This window comes from Hemibagrus wyckioides, linkage group LG13 (assembly GCF_019097595.1).
Source record: "Hemibagrus wyckioides isolate EC202008001 linkage group LG13, SWU_Hwy_1.0, whole genome shotgun sequence".
NCBI classification, from domain to species: domain Eukaryota; kingdom Metazoa; phylum Chordata; class Actinopteri; order Siluriformes; family Bagridae; genus Hemibagrus; species Hemibagrus wyckioides.
Genome location: NC_080722.1, coordinates 24,902,079 through 24,914,209, shown reverse-complemented (window position 1 = coordinate 24,914,209; position 12,131 = coordinate 24,902,079). Strand labels below are relative to the sequence as shown.

General features: G+C 40.8%; 2 protein-coding genes across 2 annotated transcripts; one reads left to right on the top strand and one right to left on the bottom strand.

The window, feature by feature from the left end:
- Positions 1 to 3,838: 3,838 nt before the first annotated feature.
- Positions 3,839 to 5,333, top strand: rbp4 (retinol binding protein 4, plasma). The gene is made up of 6 exons (XM_058405933.1): positions 3,839 to 3,984; positions 4,111 to 4,219; positions 4,308 to 4,444; positions 4,537 to 4,643; positions 4,853 to 5,065; positions 5,146 to 5,333. The coding sequence occupies exons 2-6, from the start codon at positions 4,118 to 4,120 to the stop codon at positions 5,160 to 5,162; spliced, it is 576 nt and encodes a 191-aa protein (XP_058261916.1). The 5' UTR covers positions 3,839 to 3,984; positions 4,111 to 4,117; the 3' UTR covers positions 5,163 to 5,333.
- A 145-nt stretch (positions 5,334 to 5,478) lies between these two features.
- On the bottom strand, positions 5,479 to 11,056 carry cep55l (centrosomal protein 55 like). The gene is made up of 9 exons (XM_058405928.1): positions 10,931 to 11,056; positions 9,697 to 9,906; positions 9,340 to 9,612; positions 8,483 to 8,527; positions 8,221 to 8,371; positions 6,945 to 7,255; positions 6,679 to 6,750; positions 6,464 to 6,589; positions 5,479 to 6,267 (listed from the first exon to the last, which is right to left on the bottom strand). Exons 2-9 carry the CDS (start codon positions 9,892 to 9,894, stop codon positions 6,070 to 6,072), a joined length of 1,374 nt encoding a protein of 457 aa, XP_058261911.1. The 5' UTR covers positions 9,895 to 9,906; positions 10,931 to 11,056; the 3' UTR covers positions 5,479 to 6,069.
- Positions 11,057 to 12,131: the final 1,075 nt, after the last annotated feature.

The window sequence follows — 12,131 nt, the reverse complement described above, 5'->3', positions numbered from 1 at the left end:
GTCAAGCTGGAAGACTACGGTGGCTTACAGGCTGAAGGGATCAAAGCAACCGCTAATTAAAGTGACGTCATGACATTAAACCTCCTAAGCTTTCTTAACCTGCAAATCCCCACACTGATCATTTTACGTTCTACAATCCAATCAGCCGCAAGTCTTGTTTTGTGCCGTAAATGTCAGGATGCGATGTGTTACACGTCGTCCGTGTCTCTGAAAAAAAGAAAGACGCTTGAATATTATTGATAATCTCTAAACTTGGACCAGGGTAATGGAGCAGTTTTCCTTAATCTGGTCCTCGGATCTTTCAGGTATGTTCACGGCATACCTGAAGTGAGCAATCAAAAACACTGAGCGCCTTCTTTATCCGTCCAGTTAATCCCAGCTAAGTCTTGAACTGACACTACTGGAAATGGACACAAACTTATAAATGCTATAAAAGCAACAAACTTTTATAGTTTTGTATGTTACACTGATGAAGACAATTTGCATTACTGTCGTCAAAAACCGTCCCAATAAAGTTTTGGCTTAAGAGCAGCAACGAGAAGTGACATTCAAAACCGTGGGCTATATTTAGCCAAGTCGGTGCCAAGGATCTATTTCCAACAATGGGATTAAGACGGACTCATTATGCTGCTGAATGTAAAAAAGGGTACAGACTTTTTGAGGGGGAGGCAGAGGATGGACCAGAGTCAGACAAGCAGGAGGCTTTGCATCTTTGGTAACTGGCACAGAAAATCCAGGATTAAGTAAGAGGTGATTACTAGGATGTCCTCGCTTTGCACAGCTGATTGTTAACACACTGAATTTTACAGGCTGGAGCCTCCAAATAGCAAATAAACCAGTGTTGAAAAGATTGATGTATTAAAAAATGCAAGCTCTCAGAACCATGATGTTAAGGATTTTGACAGCTGAACATAGACGCCCATATAGAGAGCAACTTGCATTATATCTCCATGCATCTTCTAATTAGAGTCACACTGGGCACACCCGGGACAGGTCGCCAGTCCATCACAGGACCACATATAGACACTTTGGAATTACCAATCAACCTAACGTACATGCTTTTGGACTATGGGAGGAAACCGGAGGGACGAGGAGAACAGGCACTCCATACAGAAAGGCCCCTGCCTGTTTAAACCCGGGATTCGAACCCAGGACCTTCTTGCTGTAAGGCAACAGCACGAACCACTAAGCCACCATTCTGCCCCTTGCAATAGTTCTCATTTTATACAACTGAGCAATAAAGAGTTAAGCCCCTTGCTCAAAATTCAAATCAAATTCTAGTGTTATTCGTCACATACATAATCATACACAGTATGATATGCAGTGAAATACTTACACGACTGTTTTGGCCCTTAAAAAGAAAAGGATAAAATATAAAATATAAAAATCTACAATTTTTTTTATAGTAGGTAAAATAAAATATAAATAAAATTTATATAAAATATATATAGAATAAGGTATGGTATAATATGTATATAGAATATGTATAAAAAAGTAAAATGTAAACAACTGTAATAAATAACAAAAGTATGTAAAGTGTGTGGAATGTGCAGACAGCAGCAGTACGGGGTGGTCATGGAGTGAAATGAGATGATGAGCAGCAGTGTTATTGTCCAGCTTTAAAGTGCAGGTGTGCACAAGTCCTCTTTATGAGTAAACAGGAGCTGAAATGTACAACATATATGTTTTATGTACTGTGTACTTCAGTCCTGCAATGTGCAAATGTACGGTGTGGTTGGTTTTGGTGTGTTCCAACACATGTGTGAAGGAAACATCGTGAAACATTGAGTGAAGGTCAGGGAGCTTGGTACGGATGATGCGCTCAACTGATCGCACCACCCTCTGAAGAGCTCGTCTGTCCTGCATGGTGCTGTTCCCGAACCCAATGGTGATGTTTCCCATCAGGATGCTCTCTATGGTGCAGGAGTAAAAGTTCCTAAGTACCTTAGCGGGCAGCCTAAAGTCTCTCATGCGTCTGAGGTGGAAGATACACTGTCAGGCCTTTTTCACCACAGTGTCGATGTGACAGGACCATGACAGATCCTGCATGATGTGAACACAGAGGTATCTGAAGCTGTCCACTGGGCTCTCGTCGATCACGGAGGTCTGGTAGTTCCTCTCCTCTCCACTATCAGCTCCTTTGTCTTGCTGACGTTAAGGAGGAGGTTGTTCCTCTGGCACCAGTTCTCTAGATTGATAATCTCCTCCAGATAGACCGTCTCATTGTTGTCGGAGGTCAGTCCGACCACAACGGTGACGTCAGCAAACTTGATGGTGGAGTTGGTCAAACTCACAACCTTCTGATCGAAAGTCCAACACCGAATTTAGCACCAAATCCAATTTCACATCAAAGTCAAAGTGTTTTTCAATTCTATCAATGTCTTTTTGCCACTGTAGCATCCAAATATCTCCTGAGAAAAACCCTTCCATCCATCCATCATTACTCTGGAGGATCATGATATTCCTATTCACACTGAATCCAAAGATATAAAAATGCTAGTAGCCTTGGAGTTTAGGCTTCTGCGGGTGATTTCTACAGAACGACTACCAAAACATGTACAAATCTCCTGCTCCAAGTCGTCCAAGGGTACATCCACATAAAGGGAACATAACTACCTAGGCTTAATGAGGCTGAAAATGGGACAAGTAAACGTTTTTCAGCTTGCAAACACTCTCACCACCCTGACCCGGGTTTGATTTCCCAGGCAGGGAACCAACCCAGTTACCGAGGGGGTTAACTCTCAGTGCCGGTCCCAAGCCCTGATCAAATAGGGATGTTGCATCAGGAAGGATATATGACGTAAAACAGGGGCCAAATCAAAATATGTGGGTATCAGTCACTGTGGTGACCCCGAACAGAGATCAGACGAAGGACGACAGCAACAACACATATTTTAGTAAGTACAGATTATCAGCGTGGAGCAGAAGATAGTGTTGTTTGCCTTAGCTCCAGGATCCCTGGTTTGATCCTGAGCTTGGGTCTAAAGAGTGTCTGTCACATGCTCTTTCCCTGTCCAGTTTGATTTCCTCTGGGTTTCCTGGTTCGCTCAGACATCCTGAAAACCTGCTGGTATGGCAATCAGCTACACCAGAAGTGCCCCTATTTATTGCATTGACTGGAATGAAGGATTCTCATCCAAATAGTATTCCTGTCTCCAGTGTTCCCAGGATATCTCTGTGAAACAAATGTATCTGTTTACACACTGTAACGAACTGGGTGCGATATTATTTCATTCGTACTTTCAGCAGAATGGAAGGCTTACAAGAATTTCTGCTAAAAGCAACACAGTTTCCTTCATAAGACTGTATATATAATCTATTTATGAAGATGTGGTCCTTAATCACAGCAGAATGGGACAGACAGTCATGTTTAAAAGGTGGTAAACAAGAGGAAATGAACAGGAAGAACAAGTCAGAACATGCAGCCAGGGTTGATTCTTTTTCCAGTGATTAAAAAAAACCCAGAGCTCTGTTCAGAGACTGCTGGTGAGTGAATGTATTCAGTACATGCTGAACAACAGAGCTGAGAAATCTTCTCACAAGTCTGGGAGACTCTTGTTGGATGTATGGTTAATAAAATAAAGAGCTAAAAAAAAAAACAACAGAAGCCTATTGACCATTCTTTTCTTTTCTTTTTTTTTTTTATCTCAGTTTGGTTTCACTGAAAGTGTTGTAAAAGACAAATATTGATCATATGTACAGGAACAAAGTGTTGTTTTCCAGATGTTTTATTACCTTTAACATTTTGTAACACAGTTATGCAAGTTCTCAGGGGAGGGACAGATCAAGTTGTGTTGGATATATGAGCTCTTTCACTTAGTTATGCAAAAAATACTGTCCAATGAACAAAATGCTTAGAGAGAGAGAGAGAGAGAGAGAGGGCTTGTGGTCTCTGGGGTTGGGATTGCGCAATTCTCAGCAGAGAGTCTGCCTTATATAAGCCGAGTCTATAACTGTTGCGCTTGTACTCGTCTAATACTCCTGGTAAGCTACGGTCTAGTCTAAATGATCCTTAGGGAAAAATCTGGAACACATCTGTGAGGCTATTGAGTGCTTTATTGTGTTAGTTGAACTCTAAAAAAAATCTGTGACCTTCATGCTGTTTTGCAGATCCAACATGCTGAGGCTCACTATTGCTCTTTGTGTCCTGGCCATAGGCTGGGCACAGGATTGTCAAGTTAGCAACATACCAGTAAAAGAGAACTTTGACAAGCACAGGGTAAGTAAAGCTTTTATTTACAATAAACCTATTGATTCTATCCATTTGTGTGCTGTTCTGTAGTCTCAGTCCACTCTGCGTGTTGCAGTTCGCAGGAACGTGGTACGCCGTCGCCAAGAAAGACCCTTCAGGACTTTTCCTTCTGGATAACGTTGTGGCTAATTACTATGTGGACAACGAAGGCAGGATGACCGCCAGTGCTTCCGGCAGAGTCATCATCCTGAAGTTAGTTCACTTTTTTTTTTGTTTCGAACACTTTTTCCAATTTCATGAATTATTATAAATTTCACGTAATTGAAATTCTGCTTTCCTTCCAGTAACTGGGAGACATGTGCCAACATGTTTGCCTCTTTCGATGAAACCCCAGACCCTGCCAAGTTCAAGCTGAAATACTGGGGTGCAGCCGCATATCTCCAGAGTGGATGTACGTAAAACTGGGATAGAATAGAATATATAGAATACTTCATTTGTAAATAAAAGTATTACGAAATAGTCTGCTTTCTTACGTAAAAAGAATTACAAACATATTGTAATAAACAGGTCATGTCATACCCATGAGATCATTTCATTTAACACGTTTAACTCATTTGACACCTTGTATTTTAACCCTGTTCTTTTGGACTGTCCCACCAGCTGATGACCACTGGGTCATTGATACCGATTACGACAACTACGCCGTGCACTATGCATGCAGAGAGCTGGACACAGACGGCACCTGCCTGGATGGCTACTCCTTCATCTTCTCCCGTCACCCGACCGGTCTGAGGTCTGAGGACCAATTGATCGTGACACAGAAGAAGCAGGAGATCTGTCTCCTCGGAAAATACAGACGCGTCGCTCACAATGGTAAGCATGACGACTATGGCTTTCTAAATAAACCACACCGCTCTCTCATACGATGCTAATCTCCTGGATTTTATTTGCAGGTTTCTGTGATGCCTGATTCCATCCTGCTTAAGGATTTCCTATAGCTTTTTTTCTGTAAATAAAAAATCCAAAATTAATCTGAATATAATCCCTTCTCTACAATAGGAGCATGTAATTAAAACGAGTACATAATAACTCTGATGTATTCTGTAATCTGAACTTTTTAAAATAAAATGTTTTTTTTGGACATGATTGGGTTTTTATTGCTAATGTAGTAAAAACATACAGTATTATGACCAGAGTTTGTATGTGAAGGTGTTAAGAGTGTCTCCAATCCAGATGTTTAGCTTCATAAGGTGGAGCTTTTTACCAGAAGCAGATGAAGTGGAAGTTCTGGTGATGTCATAAAACCATAGAAAATCAGAAGCCTTTCTCTTTAACCTTACTCAGCAGTTCCATGTGAGGTTATCCCACCTGGGTGTGTTTTCTGAACCGAGACATCCTTAGCCTCCTTTCCCCTGCAGTCTCGCTAATCTGCTTGCTTTAAATAGGTCTAATACACGGATTTACACACATGCAGCCTAATTCAAGACGGATCTGATTTCCAGCAAAACTACTGAAAGGGGAGTCTCTGTGTGCCACTTCAACACCTGTAAGGGAAGTGTGCCACCAAAAAATAAGACATGATGTGAGTTTAATGTATTTAAAACACATTATGAAGGAAAAGGTACGTTATAGAGATACACCAAAAGCACGAACATAAATTAAAAATTTACCTTAAATATGCTCCACAATAATACACATACTCGAGAGACTGTCACACACAATGCTGATCAATCCAAAAACAGTGGAAAATTTCTTTGGAATACAAAAATAAAAAATTCTGATAAAAAGATATAAAATAGGAAGGGGGGAAAAAAAAAAAAAAAAAGCATAAGCATAATATTAAACCCTAATCCTTGTTTTTTTTTCCCTCGGTAGTCTTAATTAAAGCAGTAGTCGAGATGTGCAAGGAGCTCTCGGTGCTGGCTTGTACGGTACGAGGCCCTGCAGTTGGGACACTCCAGAAAGCTCTCGTCCAACGTGTTGCTCTTTAATGGAGATGTGGGGTTCTGAATGGTCATCTTATCCAAATCCAGCCTGGTGTACGAGCTGGGCTCAGAGAACCGGCTCTCTCGTTTCTTAAAAAAAAAAGAAGAAGAAGAAAAGTTGATTTGGATTGAATAGTTAAGGATTGTGTGTCTGCTCAAGAGACTAGCCGTGTCTTAAATATCAGTTTAGATCCCCTGATGGTAACACCTACTGACATTCCAAATTAACCACTCGGCTCACATAAGAGCCAAGATGATCAAGCATCTCTTTAGAAAGTGGACTCACCGTCGTCTCCAAGCGTGTGATCTGGTCTCTAGCTTTGCGTAGCTCCTTTAGCACTTTGTGGAGCTGGTGCTGTAGACTTTGACGGTCCAGTCTCTCGTTCTCAAAGTCTCGAGCGGACATTTGGATCTGCCAAATGAAATTAGAAATGCTTTAGAGAATCTTTCCAGGATCTGCTCTGGGATTGTAAGGGGTCATTGAGAGAAAAATGTTTTCACCTGTTGCTCTAAAACAGCCATCTTTTTCTGATCTTCATGCTGAGTCAGTAGAGATTTCTGAAGAAGGTTCACCTTTGAAAAGGAGAAAGCAACATGCTTGACATGGACAGTGTAACTGACCTGCGTTATACACATCAGGTGTTTAGTGATGCTTGGAAAAGGTCTTAGGATCTAAAGATTTGATCTAAAACATCTCAAACATCCTGACACACATCCAAAAATGGTATCTATCAGTATAAATGCCCATGCTGCTCAGTCCAGCGTACCTGCAGTAGCAGCTCTGCGGCTCTCTTCCTTTCCTCGTCAAGCCTTACGTCAGCCGCCTCTAACTCGCCTTGCAGTCTAGCTACACGCTCCATGTTCAGCTTCCGTTCCTCTGCCAGAGTCTGTCGGCCACTTTTGCGCTCTTCTTGCAGCTCCTCCTGGGCTCGGGTCACCTCACGGCTCTTCTCCTCATACCTGGCCTTCAACTCCTCGAGCTCGGCCTGCAGATGGCTCGTCCTTTTGCGCTCCTCCTCAGTCTCTTTCTGGATCTCCTGCAGCTGCTTCTCCTGCTGCTTGGAGGCAGATGATGGACCTGGAACCCAGTAGAAACAGAGACCTTTGATGAAGTTAAGGGAAAATTTCATGAATTTAAAGAAGCTTAAAGCTTTGATAAACCTCAGTTAATAATGCAAGAGTATAATGCAGCAGCATGATCTTGTTTCTTTAATGCTAACTACTGTGTCAAGTCTCAATGATTCATTATACCACACACTATACACTATATTCCCAAAGGTTTTGGGACACTCCTCCAAATCATTAAATCCAGGTGTTGTTTTTCAGGGCTTGGACTCGGCCGCTTAGTTCCAGTGAAAGGAACTCGTAATGCTTCAGCTTCGTACCAAGACATTTTGGACAATTTCATGCTCTTTGTGGGAACAGTTTGGGGATGACCCCTTCCTGTTCCAACATGACTGCACACCAGTGACCAAAGCAAGGTCCATAAAGACATGGATGAGTGAGTTTGGTGTGGAGGAACTTGACTGTCTTGAAAGAAACCTGACCTCAACCCCATAGAACAACTTTGTGATGAATTAGAGTGGAGACTGCGAACCAGGACAAAACTGGGACATCTGCCTTTACATGTACATGAATGTAATATGGAGTTGTCCCGCCCTTTGCAGCTATAACAGTCAAGTTCCTTCACACCAAACTCACTCATCCATGCTCTACGTATGTGCAAATATTTTTTGTCCACTGCTTGTGCAACCTACTTTTCTAAATATCTAAATATCCCTGCCCTTTAGCTGTTTTGTTGCACTGTGCACTAGCTGAATTGATCTGACGTTTGTGGACCATGTAGAGAAGACAAAGGTGAAAAAAGGTAGCATATACATGGAAGATTAGGATGTCAGCTAGAATGACTTACTATCCATCAATGAGCATGTGGTCACTGCTTAGATAACAGAAGACATTTATCATTATAGAAGAAAAAGAGCAGACCTTTAAAAACATCTGTACAGTTTCAATCACTTCCTGTTATATTCTGTGAGGCCCTACCTTCTGAATTGGCCTCTTTGTGCTGTTGTTGGAGTGTTTGCTTGGCTTGGTTTAACTGCTGTTCGAGCTCAGTGCTTCTGGCCAGAATCCCCTGAACATAGGCCTCTCTCTGCTGGTCATAAACAAGCCATTGCTGATTTTTTTCCAGAGCCTTACACAAGGGGAAAGGAAAAAAAAAACCATGTCATTAGGTAATGTCTTTGCCTTTAAGAATCGCTGAAAAGAAACAGAGAAGAAAATCTCATGCTGTTTGTCGACTCACATCTCGCAGTTGCTCCTGGACCACGGCAGTCTCACCTGAAGGAACCTGTTCAATACAGCCATTTATGTGAATCTTCAACTGAAGCAGGATTAAACTACAGCCGCATCATAAAACATTTCATTTAACTCACTCGGAATTATTCAATTAAAAAAAAAAAATCATTTATCTGGACAGTGGATTAGTCTCCAGAGGAAACGGCAGGCTGATGACCGGTCAGTCCAGTGAGGGTTAAAACACATTAGCAGAAAGATTCAGTTCGTTCATTATACCTTTCATTATCTTGCTATTTATTTGTCTAACACACTTACGGAAAGTCTAAACATATAAATCAGAAGTTAGGAGTTGGGTCAAGATTTTTGTGGCTATTGGGCAGTCCTGGAATATGAAGTATTAAACCGTACTGGACAGTAGATCCTACATATCATCTGTTGATTTAAATTGCATAAAGGTGAGGGGGAAAAAATATGTATTAATAAATATATTCCTGATATTTGTAATATGCTATTCGATTTAAATGCAATTTAATTTAGATTTAAAAGGCACGTGAACGTGTTGTATGGACAAGTGACAGGGATTATAAAAAATAAAAAATAAAATAATGCCATCTAGTGGTGTGAATAGAACACATCATACAAAAAAAAAAAAGCTTTTTAAGGGAAACAATAAACAGCATGTACTAACAGAACACGTCACTGTATATAATGCAGGGGCTTTAACAGTGTTAAAATATCCACCATGAACACCACTGTGCCAATATGAAGAATTTTGGATGCTAGTTTTATTTCATCATACACTAAAAAAATGAGGAAAACCTTCACAGACAGGTTCTGGTTATATGCAGACAGGAAGTTACTGACCTGTATGTCAGTACTGCGATTTTCGAGTGTTTTGCACTTCTCAGTGATTGCCAGCAGTTTGTTTTTCAGGTCCTCAGTCTCCTGTGAAAGGTTGTGAAACAGTTTCTCTCTGTGTTCTGCCTCCTGCCTTTTCTGATCCAGCTGGTTCTGCAGTGAAGCCACCACCTCTCCACCTTCAGCTTTCAGCTGCTGTTTCAGCATGGAGACCTCCTTTTCCTTAGCCAGCAGCTGCTGTGCGTTCCTCTCCCTCAGCGTCTCCAGTGACAAAATCCTCTACGGCACACAAGAGCATTCAGTTGTGTTAGGGGGAAAAAGAGGAGTCCATCGTTTATAGTCTGCAGACAAAAAGAAACTCACCTCCAACAGCTTGGTTTTATCCGAATCAGGACGTGTAGGATGAGGTTTTCCATTTCGTTTTGAAATTTCATCCAAAGTCTTCTTCAACTGGCCATTTTCCTTCTTCACTTTCTCAAGCTCAGCTTCAACAGCCTTTGAGCCGCTGCTTTTGAATCCTAGTTTATTTGCGAAAGATTCCTTGGTTGCTTTAGTTGCCATCGTTTTCGTTTCCTAGAAAACAAATATTTATATATCAAGTACCCAACAAATACACTATATTGCCAAAAGTTTTGGGACACCCCTCCAAAAATCATTGAGTTCAGGTGTTGTTTTTCAGGGGTTGGACTCGGCCCCTTAGTTCCAGTGAAAGGAACTCTTAATGCTTCAGCTTCATACCAGGACATTTTGGACAATTTCATGCTTTGTGTGAACAGTTTGGGGATGACCCCTTCCTCCAGTGTGGAGGAACTTGACTGGCCTACATGCACATGAATGTAATATGGAGTTGTCCCGCCCTTTGCAGCTATAACAGCTTCAGCTCTTCTGGGAAGGCTTTCCACAAGGTTTAGGAGTGTGTTTATGGGAATTTTTGACCATTCCTATAGAAATGCATTTGTGAGGTCACACAATGATGTTGGATGAGAAGGTCTGGCTCACAGTCTCCACTCTAATTCATCCCAAAGGTGTTTTATGGAGTTGAGGTCAGGACTCTGTGCAGGCCAGTCAAGTTCCTCCACACCAAACTCACTCATCCATGTCTTTATGGACCTTGCTTTGGTCACTGGTGTGCAGTCATGTTGGAACAGGAAGGGGTCATCCCCAAACTGTTCCCACAAAGAGCATGAAATTGTCCAAAATGTCCTGGTATGAAGCTGAAGCATTAAGAGTTCCTTTCACTGGAATTAAGGGGCCGAGTCCAACCCCTGAAAAACAACACCTGAACTCAGTGATCTGGAGGGGTGTCCCAATACTTTTGGAAATAGTGTAAGTGTTAAAGAGAACATTTATTCACACCAGAGTGACATTCAGAGAGCTAGAAGTATACTAAAAGTAGTAATTTTAACATTATATGTTAATTTAAATGTTTAGAGTTCACTTTTTATTATAGAATTTTCCCAGAAGAATCTAGCCATAGCTCAGGGTGTAATAAAGCTACACAACATAGCTGTCTGACTCGCTGCTAAAAAGCTAATAAATCACTCTAATCCTATTTTAAATAGAAACGAGCAGAAAAATAAACCCAGTTTTCACTTACGGATTTGGTGTTTGATTGAGAATGTGAAGCTTAATCACAGTAAAACATCGCTCGATAACAGAAACGGTCTCCTGATGTCACACTTCCTTATTGAGAACAAGTTTAAACGCGGCGCCGCGTCTTGCGTCACTTCCTGTATATTTAAATTCCGGGTGTGTTCTTGATGCGGACTTGTTTTTCTTACCCGTATTCCGACAAACTCCGCCCCCTCTCGCGAGCTGGTTATGCGGTGTTTATTTATTTATTTATTTATTTAGACGTGTATTTTATTTTATTTCAGATTAGGTTATAAATTATTGTTCATGCTGGATGTTATGATGATGATGCAGTTCTAAATTGCGAATATTTAATGTAAATATGTATTACTGAGCAGAAAGTCTCCCAAATATCCCTAAACATAATTTATAATAGGTTTATGTGTATGAAATACCCAGCGGTTTAAACAGTCTGTAAACATGACACAACTGGGTTTTTATATATATAAATTTAGCATAATTTAACACAACTTCAGCAAACAGTGTGTAGAAACATGCTTTTTCAGTAACATTGAACATAAAACTACCATTGAACCAACTATACAACAACAACAACAACAATTATGGCGGGTGTTGTTGTTGTTGTTGTTGTGTGGTATTAATTATTGGATTATTTTCCTATAACAGCATGTCCTGAAGTGTTTTATTCCTCTTATACCACACTGATTTCTCAAAAGTGACCTTTTTAAATTATTAAATTAAATTAATTATTATTATTAAATTATTATTAAATAAAAACACGCATCATGCTTTTCAACCTTTTGCAATCGTCAAGCGTAAATGTGTTAGCATGAATAGCCCTTACCTCATAACAGGCATAAACAGTTGTTACCTCATAAGCCTGACTAGGTCAAAAGCACAATCAACAACAACAACAACAATACAATAACACTTATAGTTCATGGAAAGTCCGAAAGGAAGAATTCTGTCAGGAAATAAAATACACAATATTGCCAAAAGTATTGGGACACCCCTCCAAATCATTGAATTCAGGTGTTGTTTTTCAGGGGTTGGGCTCGGCCCTGGCCCCTTTCTTAACTCTTAATGCTTCAGCTTCACACCAAGACATTCTGGACAATTTCATGCTCTTTGTGGGAACAGTTTGGGGATGACCCCTTCCTGTTCCAACATGACTGCACACCAGTGACCAAAGCAAGCTCCATAAA

What these genes read in the sequence shown, in the direction of transcription:
- rbp4 (XM_058405933.1), top strand. Translation starts at nt 4,118, where the DNA reads ATGCTGAGGCTCACTATTGCTCTTTGTGTCCTGGCCATAGGCTGGGCA. An exon ending in AGAACTTTGACAAGCACAGG is followed by an intron (nt 4,220 to 4,307) that starts GTAAGTAAAGCT and finishes TGCGTGTTGCAG; the next exon opens with TTCGCAGGAACGTGGTACGC. An exon ending in CGCATATCTCCAGAGTGGAT is followed by an intron (nt 4,644 to 4,852) that starts GTACGTAAAACT and finishes CTGTCCCACCAG; the next exon opens with CTGATGACCACTGGGTCATT.
- cep55l (XM_058405928.1), bottom strand. Translation starts at nt 9,894, where the DNA reads ATGGCAACTAAAGCAACCAAGGAATCTTTCGCAAATAAACTAGGATTC. An exon ending in ATAAAACCAAGCTGTTGGAG is followed by an intron (nt 9,613 to 9,696) that starts GTGAGTTTCTTT and finishes TGTGTGCCGTAG; the next exon opens with AGGATTTTGTCACTGGAGAC. An exon ending in TGGCTGTTTTAGAGCAACAG is followed by an intron (nt 6,590 to 6,678) that starts GTGAAAACATTT and finishes TTCATTTGGCAG; the next exon opens with ATCCAAATGTCCGCTCGAGA.